Source organism: Salvia splendens, chromosome 7 (genome assembly GCF_004379255.2).
Source record: "Salvia splendens isolate huo1 chromosome 7, SspV2, whole genome shotgun sequence".
Taxonomy (NCBI): Eukaryota; Viridiplantae; Streptophyta; class Magnoliopsida; order Lamiales; family Lamiaceae; genus Salvia; species Salvia splendens.
In genome coordinates, this window is record NC_056038.1 from 2479500 (window position 1) to 2502347 (window position 22848).

Sequence of the window (22848 nt, forward strand, 5' to 3'; positions counted from 1 at the left end):
TAAGTTAAAATCATGGTACATTATTTAGTTTTAAAAGTCGCATCAAGGGTGAGCTTCACAATTGTGAGAGATGGGGTTTGCTCTACGGTCATAAAGTTGAGATATTTCTCGTGGATACGTGTAAATAATGATGCTTAAATCAAACCGGACCGTTGATACAAAACCATATTTTTCAAGTTAAAATTTGAACCGGTCATCAACAGTTGAACTATGACCGCGATCTCTATTATGTTGGGCGGATTGGAACCAAAACTTATGTTGGTTTGTACCAACAATGAGCATAATCCAAGTTGTGTTGCAATATGTTAATCAACATATGCATAAGATGCATACTAATCAAATGTATTCGATAAAGATCGATTTTGTAGTGAGTGAATATGAATCTAAGTGTATTTCATAATCTCAAAATTATCTATGCTTTTACATATATATTAATTCATATTGTACTATGGTATCTGTACTATATGAAGTACTATTTTTTATTTCAAAAAATTAACAGAATGCTAGGTTCATAATGAATGGTTCAATACTCATTATGTTGGCCACTCTAAAATCATTAATCTTATGGTGGCCATTTATTTGACTTATTCGTATTCAGATTCATATGTTTGAGTATCATGATTCATGAATGAGCCAAATGTGACTTATTTTTGTGATTTAAAAAAAATTACTACTACTTGTGATTTTAATATTCTTAAGAATTTTAAATTGCACATACATCCAACACAAGGCTTATCCATTTCATTAAAGAGTGGGCCTCAAATATTCGGCCCATTTCACTACCCGCCAAAATCCAATACCACGTGTCACCCATCACACCACTTTGGATAATCATCACACTCTCTCTCTCTCATCGTCACTGCAACTGTTTCTTTCTTGAATTTCATTTCCCAGGAAAGGATCCCCTCCTGTGCAATCTTCAAGAACAATCATCATCTGCAACAGTAAAACTGAGAGAAGCTCAATCACTAAAGCACTAGAAAAATGGCGCTACTCGTAGCTCCAGCGATTCAGAAGAGCTTCACCTATCAAATTCAACACCATGTTTCCTGCTCCACTTCGTCTTCTTCTTCGTCGTTTGGCTGCTCTCACTCACTTTCATTTCCCTCACAGAAATCCAGTTTTCTCGGCTCGGGATTCCGAGGCCGTGAATTGGTTGTTCAGAGATCGTTTGGGATGAAAATGTCATGGGATTGCCCTCTCTCTTCTGTGAAATTGATTCTCCAAGGCAAAAATTTGGAGGTGCCCTTTTCCTCCTCATGCTTAGAATTGCTGTATTTGACTGATTCTGGTTGAGTTTTGAGAGGAATCTTGTGGGCCGGTGGATTCTTGATTTTGTAAAGAAAATGATCATTCATGTGCAGCTAAACTTGAATTAGTGTTCAATGTGTAGTTTGATGATTAGATAGTTAGTTAGTAAATTCATATTTTTTTATGGAATGTGACTGAACTTTCTTGATTTTAGAGGTATAATTAGTTGTTATTTGTTGCTAAAGAGGTAAAGCTTGAACTAGTGTTCAATATGTAGTTAGTCAGTTCTCACTTCTGATATTGAAGAGGTGTAGCGGTAATCGATTTGATGGGAGGTGAGTAAACGCACACACACAAAGGGGATAATGTTGAGGGGAAACTGTGGTGAGCTTATTCTCTGATGCTCTTTCATTGATCTTCTCATGGATTGAAAATGCAGCTGAATCCCTCTGTGAAGAGTTATGTGGAAGAGAAGTTAGGTAAGGCAGTGCAAAAGCATAGCCATTTAGTGAGGGAAGTCGATGTCAGGTTGTCCATCCGTGGTGGAGAGGTAGGGAAAGGCCCAAAAGTGCGAAGGTGTGAGGTGCGTGTGTCTTACAACCGTGTTGTATTTATCCTACTGGGGTCGTGTTTGTTAGTATGCTATCTAAGTAGTTGTGGTAATGTATGTAGGTTACTTTGTTCACTAAGAAACATGGAGTGGTTCGAGCAGAAGAAGATGCTGAGTAGCTCTATGGGAGCATAGATTTGGTTTCTTCCATTATCCAGAGAGTTGAAAAAGATTAAGGAGAAAGACTCGGACCATGGTCGCCATATGAAGGGCTTCGACAGGCTCAAGGTTAGGGATCACGGTGCACTCTTGGTTGCTGAGGATATTGAGGCGGTACCCGATGAAGCAGATGAGGCTGATGCAGAGGGAATTCAGGGTGAAGGAGTTGAAGAGGAAGAAATTGTCATTCCTCATCTCTTTCTTCTTTTTAATTTTGTTTTTTCACTTTCTTGTGTGCCTTGTGTGCTTTTCTGTGCATTATATTTGTGTTAACTTAGCAATCTCCCGGTATATACACTTTTGTTTGCAGATTGTTCGCACAAAGTACTTCGATATGCCCCCTGTGACTGTTAGTGAGGCAGTCGAGCAGCTGAAAAACCTCGATCATGACTTCTATGGCTTTCGCAACGAAGAAACTGGTAAGCTGACTTTAGGGGTGTGCATTCGGGTTTCGGTTCGGTTTTTTGTCAAAATCGAACCAAAACCGAAAAAACTAATTTAGTTCAAAATCCAAACCGAACCGAACCCGAAAAACCGAAAAACTGAAACCAAAAAACCGAAAACCGAACTTAAAAAATCGAAAAAACCCGAACAAAACCGAAAATAACGAAAAAACCCGAAAAAATAAATATAACATTAATATATATGTGTGTAATTTATTTTATTTTATATATACTAATAGAATATTTATATATAATATAAAATAAATAATACATATAATATATATAATATAGTAGAATTTATTAAAATAATATACTATATATTATATATAATATAATATATTAAATTAATAGAATATATATATAATTCGGTTTTTCGGTTTTTTTCTTCGCCCGAACTGAACCGAACCGAAAAATCAAAATTTTTGTATTTTCAAAACCGAACCGAACCAAAAAACAGAAATAACCGAACCGAATTTCAAAATTTCGGTTTGGTTCGGTTTGGGTATTCGGTTTCTGATTTTTTTGCCCACCCCTAGCTGACTTCACGTCTTTTCATCTTTATATATGACGGGGCTCCTCACTGACACTTACGCTAGAGAGTGCCATGTTGCAGGTGAGATCAACATAGTCTACAAACGGAGAGCCGGGGGATACGGTCTCATCACCCCTAAACAAAACGGTGAAACAGAGAAACTGGAGCCTGTGGTCGTTGAGTCGACCGCGAGCTGATTCCTGCTCAAGAAGGTGTTTTTAGATGAAAATGAGTTAAAAATGAAGTTTGTAGAGAGTTGAAAAATATGAGATCTCTTGTAAATAGTGTTAAGTTCCTTTGCAAACATTCCCTTGTTGCTAAATGTATTATGCAATTTTGCGCTACCAGGTAGAATAAACTGAAAACTATATATCAGAAATTAGCAACACAAATTTTCATTCTACATTGATCAACAAAACAAATCTGAGCATGCCAATAGATACGAGGCATGAATGTATGTATGTTCTACAGTTAGAGTCATAGCCGGGTTCAGAAAGGCGAAGAAATTTAAAAGAAGAGTAGTCACTTCGAGATATATTCCTAGTGACGCCTCTTACCACCACCACCACCACCCTTTCTCTTGCCATCTTTCTTCTTCTTCCCTTTACCCGTAGGGTGCCTGCCCTTGTAGTTAGAGGCTTCAGGGGCTGAGGGCTTCAACAGATGCCCGACGTTGAGAACCCCCTTTCTGAAATCGCCTTGCATCGACTTCAGAATTCTGTCCTCTGCTGGTTTCCTCTCTGGCACCTTCTTGGAACTACTGCTACTGTAGGCTCCAAACCTTCCAAGTATAGCTCTCTGTATAGAGACCAATTATTTACACATCATTTCTAATCTTAATTGACATACAGCTTTAGAGTGACTAAATGAAATGATGAAGCTGAGAATGTTAAGTAACCTCCTGAAGCAGTTTCTCTTCTCTATCCTTTTGATTCTTCATTGAAACTCTAGCAACATTAAGAGGTAACCTCTGTTTCTTTGGAGGCTGTTTAACAAGAAACACAAAGTTCATACGTGGTACTTGAGAGCTCAATATGTGCAGCAATAGTAATGGTGTAAATGAACATACCTTTCCACCGAGTGACACTACCTTCTTATTTTCCAAGTCCTTTTTCTGTTTCCATATCATGTGTGAGAAACCTGAATTAACAAGAAATTACACACATTCCAAGATATTGTAGTACACCCATATCTCATATGTCTCATCAAACATAAACACACACAAAAGAAAGAGTTCGCAGTAAGAGGGAAGAGCAATTCCAACCATGGGTGCAAAGTTAGTGATCCTCAACTAAAATCTCAACCTGATTGGACAGTGATCTTTTCCAAACCTTATTCTGCATTATTCTACACAACCAACAACAAACCTTTCGAACCCACATGGAGCACTTTCTGATGAATACAACTAGTTCGGTGAAAGGATTAATTCAAAAGGTTAATCAAATTCATTTGTCAAATCCAACACAAACATACACACACAAAGGAAAGAGTTCATAGTAAGAGGAAGGAGCAATTCAGCCATGGGTGCAAAGCATCAACAAAAGATTACACGTTAGTGATCTTCAACCAAAATCTCAAACCTATTATGACGGTGATCTTTTCCAGACCTTATTCTACACAACCAACAACAAACCCTTGAAACTTCATGGAGCAATTTCTAATAAACCATGTGAACGGATTCATTGAAAAAAATATTGAATTCCTTTGCCTTCATAGTTCAGAGAAATATTTCAAAACATTGATGCACTTCTTCACTATAAAAATATTACAGCAAAGAATAAGATCAAATATACTAGAATGATGACAGCAATAGGTATGAATCAAATTGTCAATATTTTTCTCCCTACAACAACAGCTCCAAGAAATTGACATACTTAACCAAAGATCCAACAAATTGGATTATAATAGTAGTAAATGTAAAGAGACTTAATTTTACCCAAAAATTCAATATCTTTCAGGATGGACTTGATGTCCATTCTAGGTTCCTGGGAATCCAAATTGGAGGATGAAGATTCTCTTTTCGTTCATTTCCCCTTCATAGTCAAACCTTTTTCCTAACTGAAAAACAAGCAAGATCTTCAATCCAACAAAATACATGAAACAAACCCAACCAAATCAATTGAATTTCGCAGTGGATAAACGATATCGTCCTCTTATAAAAACAAATAGTTCAAAAATTTATAACTAGGTTATAAGTTCCCGCAGTTAGCATTGGAAAATTTGAAAAAGTAAAAAACGCAAGATGTAATAAGGGTAAAGGATTACCGCGTGGCTGAAACGAGCTGTGGATGGCAACTTCGGAATCTGCTTTACTTTCACTTATTCAGTATTTCTGCGCAGGAATCAGGGCTTGTGGAGATGAAGACTTAAGATGGCGGCGGCCCAGCAGAAGAAATTGATTTTATTTAAATACTTTTATTATTCAAATATTTTCCCTGTCATAAAATTAATCAAGAAATTTGAATTTATTGAAAAATTATGAAGTTTGAAATTATTTTCAAGTTAAATAGGACTATAGTCTATAGGAGTATATCAAAGAGTCATTTGTTTACAACGAAATTGTATAAATTAGAAGAATTTTTTTAAATGAAACTATTTAAATTAGGAAGTTTAAATTTATTTGCATTAAAATTGCATTTGATTGACTAGTTACTGGTCATCATTAAGAGCATCCGCAAAAGGTGGACGTCGGACCGGTGTGCCAGAAGTCCGCGCGCGGCGAGCGACCTGCGGACGCGGACACCGAAGTTCCACGTATTTCCAACGACGTCCGTCGTGACGTCTGCCATTGCTGGTTCCCGACGGACGTCCCGATTTTTATTTTTACTAGTATTAACACCCGTGCTATGCACGAGACATAAAAGTTTCAAATTATAAATACAAAATAAATGAATATATAAAACCATAAACCATGTATGGCTATATCTTTCATCCAACTATTACATTAGTACGCACAAAAATAAAATGCATATGCAAAATGCACAAATACACACAAAGTGACAAATGACAAAAAAACACTACACAAACATCTAAATTTTATAGACAATTTGCTTTATGAGAGATATATAACAAAGACACATTCAATAAAAACACGTGTAAGATGGGGAGAATCCTCTGTTGTGTTATACTATAACATAGCGGAGGTTGCTATGGTTAAACGTAACCACTATCATATGAAAAGCAGTAGGATGATAGAATTTTAAACACGTAGTACTCTAATTCTATTTATTTCATTGTTTTTTCCCTATTTCAATTCTAACTATATATATAGACTTAATTATTTATTAAAAAATTTATTTAAAAAATATATATTATACAAAGTCCAATAAATAAAAAATGCAAATTAAAAACTGTATTTAATCAAGAAAGACGTACTATAAATTGTAATCGAAACTAACACATAGCATGTCTTCGTATTAATAAAAATGTTCTTATGATGCAATATTGTTCTTTGTTTAATAATAACATTAATTTAACTTCACTTTTTATAATTATTTTGGTGTAGCCAAATTTAAATTTAACACATACATATTTCAAAATTTTGGAAAGTCTAAAAGATAGAAATATAAGTAAATCAAAGTCAACTCAATTCTAACTATAAGAAACTTAATTATTTATTAAAAAATAATTAAAAAATACTCCCTCAATTGGAGTCCCATTCCTAATGGGCACAGGTTTTAAGAAACTAGTTGATTATAATAATAGTTGCTGTGTGTTGATTGAATTTGGGGTAAATACATAACACATACAAAATATTTCACATTTGTTTTATATTAGTACAAAAAGTTTAAAGTTTACATAAATCATACAACACTCGTGTTTCAATTTTATACATTCCGTTATTTTTGTTTGGATGTCGTTAACTCTTTATCTATGTGAAGTACAAAATGTTTCATAATTGTTTCATGATACTACAAAAAGTTTTATCATTGTTTCATATTAGTACAAAAAATTTCATCATTGTTTTATGGTTTCTACGTCACATAAGTGAAAAGTTAACATCGTTTAAACACATGTAACGGAATGTATTAAAGTGAAACACAAGTGAAATATTTTGTATGATTACGTAAACTTCAAACTTTTTGTACTAATATGAAACAAATGTGAAACATTTTGTATGAGATATGTATTTACCCCTGAATTTGGAACTACTACTTTAATTACAATTGCATCGCTGAATCAAAGAAACAATTCAACTAAATTGCAGTCATAATCTGGAGAATAAACCAAGAACAAAACCAATTTCTAATCAAATTCATAACAGAAATATGCGAAATCCACACTCCAATTCAAATCCGCTGGGAATCGATTTCAAAAGACAAGATTGAAGCAAAACGATACCGAACGAGGGGACGGTGGTGGCGACGAGCGAGAAGGAGGCGGTGGTGGCGACGGAACGAGAAGGAGAGGTGGAGGCGATGGTGGCGACGGAGCGAGAAGGAGGCGGTGGGCGAGAAGGAGCAATGGAGGCGACGGGCGATTAGGGTTCCCGAGATAGAGTGTGTGAGAATGGGGGAGAGAGAGACTGAATTATGCAAATGATGCGAGGCGGAGGGTCTTGGGTAGAAAAATAGGGAATTAATTTGGGGTTTTTTAATGGCACTTTTGAAATTTATGTGGATAAGTAGGGGTGGTTATTGTTTCCAAATATAGTAAGGAGAACCGAGACTCTTATTCGCGGACGGACCGAAATCGAAAAACGGGACTCCTATTCACGGATGGAGAGAGTATATTATACAAAGTTCAATAAATAAAAAATGCAAATTAAAAACTGTATTTAATCAAGAAAGATACTATAAATTGATTACATAGTTTTATAAGAAGTATTAAACGCCTACAAAATATTAAACAAAAATTTCAAATAATATACAATAAATTAATAATATTCTAAAACCCTAATGCAACATGCGACGCCTCCATCTCTCTCAAGTTTCTCTCTCCCTCTCTCCTCCTCCTTAACCGGCGGCGGAAATCATCTCCCCGGACAGAGCACCGCTCCTTCTTCTTCTATATCTCATTAATGTTGAATTATTTAGGTTTAGTGGTCCACTAATTTTAGTCATTGGAGTACATTAATCAAGTATTAATTAAGTGGGCAAAAGAGTGTGCTACTTCATGCTCTTTATGATGTGAAAATTCCTATTTCACTGCAGCAAAGGCGATTCCGTCGCCTTGGCGGCCCCCACACTCCGGTCCGACATCATGTGAGGGGGTTCAATCAGGGTACGCAGTAGCCCGTTAAGGGGGAGACCCTAACCCACTGGCTGCCAGAAGCCCATCTCCCAAGGCCTCACACTTGTGCCTGAGAGATAGAAGCAACTACACGACAGCAGTGGGATTCGAACCCAGACTCATTGCAGCAAGATCTGTCCCTCCGTTGCCAACTGCGCTACGCCCCTGCGGGCGGAAATTCCTATTTCACATTATGATGTTTGTGTGTGTTTGAGAATTTTATTTTTGTTTTTTTGGTGATTTATGTATATATATGGTTAGCCGTTTAGGCTCCTCTTTTGGATTTTAGTTATTTCATTGACCATTGTATGATAAAATTTTTATTACATTTTTTGGATATCCTTTTTTTGACCGCCAAGAGAAAAAAAAATGTTGCTTTATATTTTGTATAGCTCTATATTTGGTTCACCTTTATTGACAAGAATCCTTGTTTATCATTTTAAAATTTCAGTTTATTTTCCTAGTTTGTAGAATAATGTAATTTTCCTTTGGGGCCAAAAAATATGTATTACTTTTTTATTACCCTGATCAATTCCCACTATTGCTTATTATTAGAGGTCATATTTATTCTTATATTTTGTTCTGTTATCTTTTCTTGTAAGAAATTAGCCCGTGATAATGTTTATTGGCATGTCTTCATAGTGCTAACATTACTATGTGTCTCACATTATCTATTACAATAAAGTTTATTTTGTCTAGCGTATTAAAGTGTCTCAGTCTAAATAAATTTTAAAAAATAGAAAATTCTCATAATAGTGTTTTGAGAGAGATGTAAGAAAAAAACATTTTTATTAAGCTTGATAGCCACTTTTCTCTTGAAAATTTGTCCCATTTTTTCATTTTTCGTTCGTCCCTCAAAGTTTCTCCCATTTCAATTTTTACCATTTTTGGTAGTGGACCTTATATTCCACTAATTCATTCCTACTCACATTTTATTATAAAACTAATATATAAAAGTAGGACTCACAATTCACTAACTTTTTCAACTCACTTTCCATTACATTTCTTAAAACTCATGTCGGGTCAAAGTGAGACAATATTTGGGGGACATGGATAGTAAATTTTAATTTGAAATTCAAGATTGTCATTTTGTGTTAATTGATGCAATGATTTTGCATTTAAGCTTCATGTTACTCTTTTATGGTTATTTTTTATAGTACTCGTATTTATTGTCGCTCTTCAACTTAAAAAAAATCGATGTATCTAGATTCATTTTTGTGACAACAACTCTTTGATTGATACTGATAGTATTGTAAAAATAAATGCATAACAAGTAGCATAACTTCTTTTCACATATTCACATACAAAATAGCTAGCATTTAATGCATCGGTCACCATGACTAATTTTGGTCGAATTCAACGTGCTATTTGGAAAAGAAAACAACGGTTTTGATATGAATATGTTTATGTGATAGTTTAAATGATTTATTTCCACATGCATACATTTGAAATTCAAACTAGTGGTCAGCAGTCAGCACTAGGTTACTATTGTGATGCTTATTTTAAACCATTAAATTCTAATTTATTTATTACTCAGTATAATTATATTGTTCTTATATTCTGTACAAATTATATTAATAATTTATAGACTATATTGTGTTATGAATAAACACAAACAATCTCAATAACAATAGGAAATGTGTTGCAACTTACATAATTCAATATAGTCTATAAATTTATCGCCATTTTTAAGATACTAGGACCATGAGACATTGATGTGAGAGGGAAGATTAGTATAATAAATAAATTGGAAGAAAGCAACTAAGCACGCATGAGATAAACGAGGTGTGTAAGGTTCCAATTGATAGTATCACGCTTCTAATAAAGACAAATGTCATGCTTTTTATATTTTGTTTTATTTATAAATACTTTCAACTTTTAAATTATGAAATTCTAGAGTAAAATTATGATATATTATATGAATTTATGGTCATAGTTGCAATTCTTAGATGAGAATTAAATTCATTTCTAAATCATTTCTAAAACAGTAATTTTAAAAAAAATAAATGCACGTCTAATACTATTATGTGAGTAATCGTAGCAATATACATGGCTCCCTTCTCTTTTTCCTCGACAGGCTAAACTTAAGCAAAAAATAAAAATAAAATAAAATTAAAATAAAAAAGAAAATTAAAAACTTGAATGTCAAATGTTGTTATGCAAAAAATTGTTACAATACTCAGCGAGTTTATGACCAGTGGAGATTATTGCACCACAGAGATTGCTCGAGGGAGTGGAGTAACTTAGAAATAGTTATTGGACACCAATACCGTACTTATAATTATAAATCTACTAGTTTGTTCGCAGGGGTGTAGCGCAGTTGGCAACAGAAGGGCAGTTCTTGCTGCAATAAGTGAGTTCAAATCTCACTGCTGTCGTATAGTACTATCATTATTTATGATTTAGATACAAAAGCCACGTTACACGTGGCACCTCCTCACACAATATTAGTACTATCATTATTTATGATTTACTGTATTCCATTCATTCATGCAACTATCTATTTCATCTACTACTATATATTCATAATATATCATCCACATCCATCCATACTTAACTTCACATTTAATCTCTTTCTAATAATATTAATACTCTACTATTTATTTATTATTCCATCCGATAGTTTAGTTATTTTTCTATTTTTAAACATTCCATAATAACAAAATTATTTCCCTTTTTGATAAAAAGTACCAACACATTTTCCATCTCTTATTTTTTCTCTTTGCTTTTATCTATTTCCTAATACTTTATTATCTTTTTGTTTAATATATTTAATATCTATTTTTTAATTCTTGTGCCGAAAAAAAACTTTACTAACATGAAATGGAGAGTATCATATAGTCGAGTAATTCAAATACCGACTTGCAAATTGAAAGGAAAGTACATAATGATTCTTTTATCTCTTAATCATAGGGACTTGAACTTACAATTTCTAAATTAAAAAAACATTTTACTAAGCAAATTACATTTTACTATAATTCATATTCATTCATATTTGTACTAGACTCACTCATTTTATTTCAGGTTAGTAACACTTGATTAATCATAAAATTTGTTCAAATTTCATAAACTTCAAATTTTTTAACAGTTATCCCTGAACTCCCATCCAAATATTTTACTAATGTTTAAATGACGTTTAAGAAAAGAAAAAAATATTTATTTTAATAAAACGTCATAAAAACAGTACTACATTTTATATATAAAAAATAGTTGAAAAAATTAAAACTCAAATAATTTAATATGTAATTTAATTTCAAACTTCGTAAAATCGGCCAAAATTTAGTCTTTCATGGTTTGAATGGTTATTTTACGACCAAAATCTCAACTTAAATGTTTAATCTTTTAACCAATAAATAAATATTTAAATAGTCACGTTTCCATATAACAAATATATGCTTAAAAGCGGGATAAACTGTTCCAATTTTTAAGCTTATTTGTGATCACTATATTTAGCATAGAATCATCATGTTGATTAAAACACCAAATCTAGGGAATGATAAACGGAATTTGTACTTAAGCCCTAATTAACCACTGTTGTATGTCTCTCACTCAAATAATTACAATCGCACTCTATATTACTTTTACTGACAACCATCTTGCTTTTCAATGATGACATTAGCATCATACATAAAATATACTACTCAATGGGTGTCACCGTGTCACTAATCTAGAATTGTTGTTTCTCAATGATGTGGCCATGATTCCTCATTATTAGAATGTACTAGTAAATAAATACGGATAGAAATAATTTAAGATATAATAAAATCTGAATAAAATGAATTAATAGAATGTATGATCCATTTATCAAAATTAGTAAAAAATAAAATGAAACATGTATTTATTTACCCATAACAAGGAAATATAAATCGATAATCGTGGGCGGATATAGTATAATATAAATAAATTTTGATAGAGTAATCCATCCATCACCGTGGTTTTAAAATTTCAATACATATAAAATATATGGTTCATTTGATAATGCTCTTATAATTATTATACTCCCTTTATTATTAATTAAATCATCCCCTCTCTAGAACAAATAGAATGACATAACAATGCTAACCTATTTAAATATTGAATAAAACCTCAATTTTATTAAAATATTATTTATAGCTAGTCATACTATGACTTACATATCTTTATTCATTTACCAAAATCTAAAAAAAAAAATAATTTCATACAAATATAAAAGTCATTAGGTCGGTAGGGTCCCTCCGTCCTATCCGGTTTATGCATCATAAATTTATTCAAGGCGTTGTAAACTAAGTCCAAATTAGAACAAGAAAAAAAACTACTAAAGCTAGTTTCCCTCTCCACCTCTCATTTTTATGAATTACTTCTATGATTTTATATTTATCACATCCCAATAAAATACTACATTCGTTCGGTTATAAATGACATGTGTATTTCTTTGATTGACCCATTATAAATTTTAGTTAAGGTGTTAGATTTTGCTATAATCATATTTGTAAGAATTGATTTTGGAATATTCCTATTTCCTAAAGCGGTAGAAGTATCTACTATTGTTGCACGGTCAACTATTACAAATAAATGATTTAAAAATAAAATCGAAATAAAGTGCAATACCCAATAACTAAAGTAAAATTAATAAATCATAAAGTTATTTATATGATCATATTATTTATTTATTAAAAAAAACAGCTAGAAACGGTCTATCCAAAGAAAAGAGAAACGCCGTGTGCCTTGGCTTTATATGTGCAAATTATATTCCTTTGGCAACTATATTTGGAACATTTTAATAATTATTGAAATTAGTTAAAATGAAACTGCTATTTCCAACCAATCAGAAAAGATAATACGGTATATTTTATAATTAATTTTAATTAGAAAAGCTGAAACGGACGATCCGAAGAGAAACCTCAATTCGCCACATTTTTCTCTCACTAAAACCCTCTTCTCTGTCTATATACTTTGCACTGTTCCTCCTCTCTCTGCGCATATCTTCTCCTTGCAGACTCAGTAAAATATTCTTGCAAATACTAAAATAACCCACAAATTCTATAAGCAAAAGGCGTGCTCTGTTTTTTGCCTTTTTTAATAATTCCGGTTTTTTTATTGATATCTTAGCTCACGATCTTCCAGTTTGATTGCTGAAATGGAGGCAATTTAGAGCTCGGCCCATCAGGTAAAACGCTTCCGATTTTGTTTTAATCCCTTCGTTTAGCATTTCTGCAGAATTCTCGATTTTTTCCAGCTTTGATTTTTTCCAGCTTCGTTTAGCATCAGGTAAAACGCTACCCGATTTTGTTGCTTTCGACAGACCCGTGTGGAAAAAATAAAAAATTAAAGTGAAAGAGCGGAAAAAGCGTGATTCTTTGATCATGGCTGTGGTGGAGAATGCCGGAGCTAACGCGATTGCGTCGTCGAATTGCGACAACGACGCGGTGGTTAACGGGCAGGCAGCTAAGCCGGCTGATCAGAGTTTCCATAAGATGCCTAACGGCCATCATCAGCTGGCTATCAATGGAAATGGGGGAACTTTGGAGAAGAAGATGGATGGGGAGGAAGACGATGGAGGGGAGGGGTTTAAGAGGGATATGCGGGATTTGGAGGAAATGCTGTCGAAATTGAATCCGATGGCGAAGGAATTCGTGCCGCCGTCTCTCTCCGCCTTCGGTGGTGGGCCGCACAAGCTGCTGGTGCCGCCTCACGCTGCTGCGGTTGCAGCGGCTGCGGCCGGGCATTTTGGGTTCAGCACTAATGGTTTTGTGATGCAGCAGCAGGTTAACTCGGGAGTTCCCACTGCCAATTCTTTTAGAAGGGTTGGTATTTTTACGTGATCAATGATATTGTGTTTGTGTGTTGAATTCTCTTTCAAAGATTCTTTTTTTTGTTGTTTCTGTTGTGTTTATTTTGCTTTGGGGTGTTGAGTTCCCACTGCCTTTTGATTGGTTGCTGGAAAATATAGGGCTATAGATGATGAGAATGTGTTGGGTTTAATGTAGTATGGCTTGGGGTTGTTTAGTTCATGGATTTGTTGAAGCCCGAATTGTCTGGATACGAAGAAGTGAGATTCGGATATTGATTTTTATTTACTGTGAGTTGTTCAATGATTACGTATTTTTGTCCTATAGTGTTTCTCTGTTGTTTTAGTTTTTTAAGAGGTTGTTTGGTAATGGTGATGGTGTTGTGATTTGCAGAAGAAAAATGGCTTTGTTAATGGGAAGCGGAGGATGAATAGCCGAACGAGCATGGCTCAAAGAGAGGACGTGATTAGGCGGACGGTCTATGTCTCTGACATTGATCACCAGGTAAAGAGAATCTAGGTTTGAGGCCGGTTTATCATTCAATTCCTTTAAAAACGTATGAAATTTGGCGTTTTCCTGTGATGGATGTAGGTAACCGAAGAGCAACTTGCGGCGCTTTTCATTGGCTGTGGACAGGTAAATGTATTTTCTCCCTCAATATGGTTACTATTTCAAGCATTAGCTACTAAATAGTAGTAATTGTTTTCCATGATTTTCATAATGAAGGTGGTGGATTGCCGTGTCTGTGGTGACCCCAATTCCGTTCTTCGCTTTGCCTTCATTGAATTCACTGACGAGGGTATGGACATTGTACCTTTTGTGTGTATTTCATTAAATTTCTAACCTTCTCACATCAAGTTGTTTGTTGCTGACGAGCAGAAGGGGCAAGGAATGCTTTGAGCTTAGCTGGAACTATGCTCGGCTATTATCCTGTGAAAGTGCTACCTTCCAAAACTGCTATTGCCCCTGTTAATCCAACATTTTTGCCAAGGGTAAGAAATTTTCTCTCCTTTTTTCTTTTACTTGCTAGACACGTGAAAGCAATAGTTAGTTCAACAATGACACGCTGAGTGTTTCTTTTTCGTGAACTAGTCTGAGGATGAAAGGGAGATGTGTGCAAGAACTATCTACTGCACAAACATAGATAAAAAGGTACTTTGGTTTTCAGAAATTTTTTCCATGCAGTGTCAATGAGCAATTTCTTGCCAGGCACAAAAAAGTGATTTATTGTTGCTTGATGTAGGTCACTCAAGCAGACGTCAAACTCTTCTTTGAGTCTATTTGCGGAGAGGTTTGTAACTGCTCATGATACCCCTGAACAACTCATTATTGAAATTGTTATAATTCATGAAATGCATCTGTTGACTCAGGTTTATCGTTTGAGGTTGCTTGGTGATTATCATCACTCAACTCGTATAGCTTTTGTGGAGTTTGTGATGGTAAGAACAACAGGCTCCCCCCTCATTCTTTATTTGTTGTAGCACGAGAAGTCATTATTTTATTGCCAAACTTGACATTGCATGAGAAAATCTATTACATTATTTGTAAATGTCGTAATGTATAGTATACTTAGCAACAGTTCTGCTGAGTGCTAATCTGTTACCTTAGTCAAGAATTGTATAAGGAAAAAATTGTTGGACATATTAGAGTACCATCTTCTGTTCGTGTCTAATAGAGGAAAATCTGTTACTATTTGTGAATGTCGTAACGTATAGTATACTTAGTAACAGTGCTGCTGAGTGCTGATCTGTTCCCTTAGTCAAGAATTGTGTAAGGAAACATTGTTGCATCAAATTTCCTTTCGCACTAAATGCCAATATTTATTCTTTCAACCTATTGTTGGTTTAGCATATGGTCAACCATCCACATATTGCATGGTACCATTTCTTTTGCAAAACTTTATTAACAAACTTTTTGACAAATCCTGACATCGCCAATCCTCTTCAACATATTCAAGCGTTATTCACTAGTTATGTCATTTGACGTGTAGACATGCTATAGCCTATAGATGCTGCCATTATGTTTCTACTTTTGTTATATATGAGCTTGCAAAATACCTTGCTTTATTGTGCCATACTCAACCATACAAATTTGTTTGGACACCTTTTATTCCGGAAAGATGCAGTGCTGTTGTTGCCCATTTTATGTACATGTTTTCTCACTTTCTTTTCCTTTTTCTTCACCTTTTCATTCTACGATGCTTCTTCTAGTGCGAGTCGGACAAATTAGGAAGCTAAGGAACAAATGTTAATAATCAGTGAAGAAAGGCCTTCATGATTACGGGTCTAATATATTTTGGGAGTCCCATGATAGATAAATGGGTCAACCATGATATCTGTTTGATGCAATATAGAAACGTGCTTATATCTGAGAGGTTCACTGGTGAGATTTTAGACAATCGTGTCAACACTTTCGGATAATTGTCTCGGATTGTGCTGCTTGACATTAGCCCTGCCCCTATTTTTTTTTTCTCTGATTCATTTAAGGATAGAAGTAACAATAGTTGCAAATGTTGAACCATACCCCTATTTAGTGTTGTTATAGATTCAGTTAGTTCCTTTTCTTTCATTGTAGTTGGTTTTTAGCTTTTAATAAGATTCCACAAAATTACATATAATATTATTGCTTTCATTTAGCATGCCTAATATGAGTATAATACATTAATTTTTTCAAATAAGACCACATATTGCTACTGAATTTCTATCATAAGATCTTCGTACATTCCTTTCACAGTGAACAATATATTTTTGCAACCTTACTCAGTTCTTCCTCTTGATTTTTATACTTTGTTGTGACATGCAAGTGTGATCCATTTCTTATCTGGCACGATGATGTTTCGATAAGTTAGCCCCCTTCTTATGCTGTTTCCAACTAGGAGTTTTCCTACTATACTCTCGGGAGGGCTAAGAATTAGTTTCCAGTAATCTTTACATGTTGAATGTATGACACTTTCTGGATCGGTCCTTTCTTGATACATCATCTCAACTTCACATTGTATATTCTCAATTCAGATTGTGTCTCCTGTTTATTGTAAATCCGAATAAGTCGTGCTATTGGCATGTACGTTTGATGCAACTGATCTCCCCCTTTTCAGGCGGAGAGTGCAATAGCAGCGCTGAACTGCAGCGGAGCAGTCTTAGGATCACTGCCCATAAGGTTCGTACCTATCCATTCACTCAATCTATGTGACAGTCTCTCCTTGTGGTAAATGATTAATCCGAGATATTCGCACTTGCAGAGTTAGCCCATCTAAGACTCCAGTCCGACCCCGTGCCCCACGCCAATCCATGCACTGATTGCTCATGAAGCACCTCTTTTAAGTTATATATACATAGAAACTGATACTTGCCATGGGGTATCTATGTGTTTTTAGCTTCTATTTTTCCTATGTCTGCTTCAGATGTATGGTTTGCCTGTAGAGTACGACTATTTTCGAGGCTTTATTATGCTGCACATTACGCTGCGTTGAGCTTAGTAGGCACTTCCCTCACACTACTTCTGCTACTTTTACCACATGCTTCGTTCTCACTTGGAAGTTTTAACGATTCTCGTTTTTTGCCAAATTTTGTGGCGTTGCTTCGTCCTTTGGTATTACCAATGCTTGCCTCTTATATAGCGCTTAAAATACTTTCCATTATGTTGGTTATCAGCAGAAGATCATCTCAATTCGTTGTGTTTTAGGTCATAAATTGTTGGAGTTGTTAAGAACAATGAAAAAGAAGTTCTTGATTTCTTCCTCTGTTTGATTTGGGATTGCTAAGTCAAGGCTATGGTGATAGTTTTTTTTTTGTACTTCATATGTATGATATGACTCGATTCGTGTTAGTGTTAGTGTTGGTGTTAGTGTTAGTGTTAGTGTTAGTGTTGGTGTTTAGTCTTATTGTGTTGGCTGATAGTCGGAGATATTTTCAAGGTGTAATCTGGTCGGACTGTTGAGATCATATCCGTTAGCGGAAAGTTTACTTTGAGTCGTAAGATGGATTGATTAAAACAACACTTATTTTGATATATTAATTCTATTTTAACTATCTTCAAATATTTGATTTTATATATTATTAGGATTGATTGATTAAAACAATATTTATTTTGATAAATTAATTCTATTTTAACTATCTTCAAATATTTGATTTTATATATTAATATTAATTTTACTAGGCAAGCTTATGGAGTATAAATGAACCCTCTTTCCACAATCTTCTTTCACAAACTTGGAGAAGGTTACAAATTGCAAAAGCAATTAGTTAAATCATTATAAAGTGCAAAATTCGTGGAAGGACGAAATCTTTGTCTCTTCACAAGTCATAATTGGTGTCTTTGTGTTCTTCTTTTGTAATAACGACAATTTACCTTAGTGGAGAACCCACACAAATATAACAAAATAAAAAAAAAAAACTAATAAAACAACAAAATAACCATTTATAACAATGACATTGTTTTTGGCTTCTCAACATCATTTTTGTGGAAGCAAATTCCCTTTTTATTATTTAGACAAACAATTATAGAACCATGTACTCATAATCTATTACATTGGCAAATTAATACTAATGCATAGTAGAAAATAAATAAGATTTCACACAGATTAGGTCAAGGTCAATACAATGACGGGTTCCAATTTCCAGTGGAGTTGGGAAGTCGACCGACCAGTGGCGTATCAAGAATTTGGATTTGAGAAAGTGACAAATAATTACATAACGTTGTGTCGGAGCAGTTAGTGTCGTCGTCAACACCAGTGTGGACAAATGGATTATGAAGTATGAATATTAGACAATGAAGAATAACTAATAGGACTATCCTAGCATGCATGAACCGGTAGTACACAGTGCTTTAGTGGTTGTACAGTGAGAACAAATAGGCTGAGCCACGCCCATGCTTGCACATCTCTTTTGCATGCGTGTTGACCATTTTTATTTGAAATATTTCACTAACCTTTTAAATTTGGACTATTGTTGTCACCTTCCTTATAAGAATCTTCAAAACCAAACGCAAAATTAGCTTGTCTAAAATTATGGAATGCCTAAAATTATCAATTCGAAGAAGAGAAGTTTTGAAGGTAGTGAAAGTGGATGATGGCAAAGTCATGGAGTTGAAATCAGCAGTTTTTGTGAATGAATTGCTACTAAATTTTGAAGGGTTTGGAGTGACACAATCAAGAAAATGTGGCAAGTTTTTGGCTCCAAGCTTTGAGCTTACTATCTTTTCCCTTGGAAACTTTCAGTTGCGGCGGCGGCGGACGGAGGCGGCGGTGAAGAGAATAAAGATTGTGATAACGAAGAAGCAGCTGGAGGAGCTGCTGTCCAATCAAACGAGCTGGAAGCCTGGTCTCCTTCCCATTCCAGAAGAAAATGAATTGTAGTAAGGGCATCCACTATAGGGGTGGCGCGCCGGCCACCCCCATGCCGCCGTCGCCCCGCCTAACTATAGTGCGGGTAGCGTCCGCCTCGGGCGGACGCAATTTTTGGGGCGGAAGGCCCTCCGGCGAGAAGAGTGCGAGGACACACCGAGGGAGATGCGCAGCGCCGATAGGCGTGCAGGCCTATAGCGCGGAAGTGCGCAGCACAGCGGATTGGGGCGGACGAAATTTTTTTTTTTCCAGTTTTTTTTATAATTTCAATTTAATTTACCTATAAATACACCTTATTCACTTATTTTCACACCATTCCAACTCTTTACTCATACTTTCTCTCAGTAAAATTTGTGGATTCAATTGGTATTAAAAATGGACGATTTGTGGAATGACGCGTGGAATTCTTTGATTCAAGGGGTGCAGAACCAAGCCGACGAGGAGAATGCGGCGCGCGCGGCGTAATTGGCGGAGGCCGCGATTACTCGTCATCGGACCATCCAACGAGACCATAGCGGAGCGCACCAGCGTCTAATGGCGGACTACTTTGTGGATAACCCCCGTTATCCACCCGAGATTTTCCATCGGCAATTCAGAATGTTGCAACGACTCTTCAACCATATAGCCATGAATTTGGCGGAGCGGTACCGGTGCTTTATCCTCTGGAGTGATTGCACTGGCCGGATCGGGCTGTCTACTTTTCAGAAATGCACCGCTGCAATTAGGCAACTTGCCTATGTCGGACCGGCTGATTGTTTGACGAATACCTATAGATGGGTGAGACAACTAGCCTAACGGTGTTCAGGCAGTTTTGTAAGGGGATCCGAAAAATATTTGGTCCGGATTTCCTACAAAAGCCCACCTCTGATGAGTGCCAGAGACTGCTAGATATGCACGGTTCGGTTCACGGTTTCCCACGGATGTTAGGAAGCATCGATTGCATGCATTGGGAGTGGAAAAACTGCCCGGTGGCGTGGAAAGGCCAGTTCACTACTGGTTTCAAAAGCAAAGGTCCATCGATGATTCTAGAAGTTGTTGCTGACTACCGTTTGCGGATCTAGCATGCGTATTTCGGTGTTGCAGGTTCGAACAGCCACATCAATGTTCTTCAGTCATCGCCTCTCTTCAATGATGAGTGCCGAGGGGAGGGTCCAGAAATCAGCTTCGTAGCTAACGGAACGCAGTACCGTAGGGGATACTATTTGGCAGATGGGATATATCCTCGGTGGCCCGTATTCGTCAAAACAATTCGCCAACCAGTTGGACCGCAGAAACAATATTTTTCCCGAAAACAAGAGGCTGCTAGGAAGGATGTTGAGCGAGCTTTTGGTGTGCTCCAAGCGCGATGAGCCATTATACGGTGCCCGGCACGAGTTTGGCACGAAGATGATGTCGCGAATATTATGTAAACATGTATAATATTGCACAATATGATAATAGAAGATGAAGGATTTGCTGCAGAGCGCTGGGCACCGGAAGATGGCGCAAGTACAAGTCACGGTATTGCCTCCGTGCTAATACAGATGGGTGTACCACGTAGTAATGAATATTTGCTCCAACGTTTCACTGATATGCGCAGGAGCACAGCACATACCACACTCCAGGCCGATTTGATTGAAGAAGTTTGGGCACGTAGGGGAGGTGGTGCATCGTGAAGAACATTGTAATTTTCTATTGATTAAATTTTCGTTGTATAATTTTTCCATTACTTTAATACGACGAAAATTTAGTGTTTAATTTTAATTTATTTAACTATAGCCGTTTTTTTTCTAATTACGTGTAGTCCGATAATTTTAATTATAATTGAATTAAAATAAATGAAAAATGAAATAAAATGAAAAGTGGCTAAAAAGTGTCCACTATAGCTGCGGACACTTTTTTTGTGGGCGCGGACAAATAAACTGGGGTTGTGGACAAAAAAAATGGCGGGGCTATTGGAAGTGTCCGCCTTATGATGGATGCCCCAATGTGAAGTTTGTTCGCATAATTAGAGCATATTCAAATCAAAATTTAGAATAAAATAATTGTTTTATCAATATGAATTATTCCTATAAATACTATAGTAATTGTGATGCTAATATAGCAATACAAGCTCTTATTCTAAGTTCTATACTTTGATATAATGTTTTCCCATATCTTGATTTAATATTTTCAACAAACTCCTCAATCCTAAAAAACATGTAAGAAATTAAACTAACTAAGTAAGAAAAAGGTAGTGCCATGTTAATAATGCTATCTATGTACACATACATGGCACACATGTGTTGTTGAAATTTAACTAGCATAATCTTTGTTCTTTTAGTTATTGAAGCAATGAATGAAGCCTTTGGTCATTTGTTTGTTTGTAATTACCATTGACTTTATGAGGCGTGTAACGTGTTGATAGCAAGATTATCCATATTTCTACCCATTGAATTTCTTCAATTAAATTTGTCAAATTAAATTCAATATCACTAAATAAGGAGACCTTCGAGTTATGCGTAATTTACACCAATTTATTAAAGAGCAGTAATTTTTTTTATTTACACCAATTTATTCGAAAACACCATGAATTTGTTCAACCATGAATCTCCACATCGACGATTTTCCTCTCCACTTTCGTCTTCGGCACAGAGATGCAGAGAACTCCGTTCTTCATCTCCGCCTTCACCTTCTCCTTCTCGCAGTTTTCCGGCAGCCTCAGCCGCGTGCCGTAGGAGCTGTAGCTGCTCCCGCTCGACCACTCGCCGTCCACCTTCCTCTCTCCCTTGATCACCAGCACGTCATCCTCCACGCTCACCTTCACGTCCTCCTTCGACAATCCAGGCATGTCGAATCTCATCCTCACCTCATTCTCGTCCTCGCTCATGTCCCACGGCAAACGCACGTCCCCCGCCGCCGCCGCGCCGGGGTACGCCATCACGTCGCCGAACAGCCTGTCCATTGTGTCCAGCATTCTCCGCATCGGCGACGCTCTGTCCAGCAATCCTGCAATTGTGTGAGGAGATCGAGCAATTGAGTCATCAATAATTGGTGATTTTTTTGCCCTAATTTGAATTCGACTCGCGATTGGACTGAATCTCGTGGATGGCAAGGTTAAATCGCGAATTTCGCCCTAAATTGAAATTGAAACTGAATCAGGGGAAATCGACTTACCGAAAGGAGATATGTCGGCGGAGAGTGGCCGGGGGCGACGTTCGACGGCGGTGCGCTGGTCTCCGCCGCCTTGGCCGCTGAAACATGAACGTCGACGGCGGAGTCTTTGTTTTCTCCGGCGGCCTGAGCTCTAATAGATGGCGACGGTCTTGCTCTAGGAAAGAATGCGGTGGAAGCTCTGGTTGTCGGTGGAACGACGGCGTTTGATGAAAGCGGAGAAAAACTCAGAATTCCGGCTGCCATTTTATAATGAAGCAAACGCAAACTGTAGAAGAAAACAGAGGAGTAATGAAATCAATTTTGTTGAACTAAATCTGATTGATGACGATGGAATGGAATTGTGTATAAATAGAGTGATGGTAGAAGAGTGTGGATTC

The 22848-nt window shown here is 36.1% G+C and overlaps 2 protein-coding genes and 2 pseudogenes across 7 annotated transcripts; 2 read left to right on the forward strand and 2 right to left on the reverse strand.

Annotated features, from left to right (window-relative positions):
• The first annotated feature begins 733 nt into the window (after positions 1–733).
• LOC121741393 lies at positions 734–3396 on the forward strand (annotated as a pseudogene).
• Positions 3391–7525, reverse strand: LOC121741665. The gene is made up of 7 exons (XM_042134520.1): positions 7337–7525; positions 5261–5430; positions 4932–5053; positions 4065–4135; positions 3894–3980; positions 3580–3793; positions 3391–3395 (listed from the first exon to the last, which is right to left on the reverse strand). Exons 3-7 carry the CDS (start codon positions 4969–4971, stop codon positions 3391–3393), a joined length of 417 nt encoding a protein of 138 aa, XP_041990454.1. The 5' UTR covers positions 4972–5053; positions 5261–5430; positions 7337–7525.
• A 5568-nt stretch (positions 7526–13093) lies between these two features.
• Positions 13094–17558, forward strand: LOC121741392 (polyadenylate-binding protein-interacting protein 12-like). 6 transcript variants are annotated; one of them, XM_042134125.1, is made up of 11 exons: positions 13094–13373; positions 13459–14010; positions 14389–14499; positions 14587–14631; positions 14722–14794; positions 14875–14987; positions 15088–15147; positions 15239–15286; positions 15366–15434; positions 17090–17151; positions 17234–17558. In XM_042134125.1, exons 2-11 carry the CDS (start codon positions 13570–13572, stop codon positions 17289–17291), a joined length of 1080 nt encoding a protein of 359 aa, XP_041990059.1. In that variant the 5' UTR covers positions 13094–13373; positions 13459–13569; the 3' UTR covers positions 17292–17558. The 6 variants fall into 6 exon arrangements, with proteins under 6 accessions (XP_041990059.1, XP_041990056.1, XP_041990058.1 ...); XM_042134122.1 differs by having other exon boundaries at positions 13469–14010; XM_042134124.1 differs by having other exon boundaries at positions 13475–14010.
• Positions 17559–21779: 4221 nt separating this feature from the next.
• On the reverse strand, positions 21780–22848 carry LOC121740981 (annotated as a pseudogene).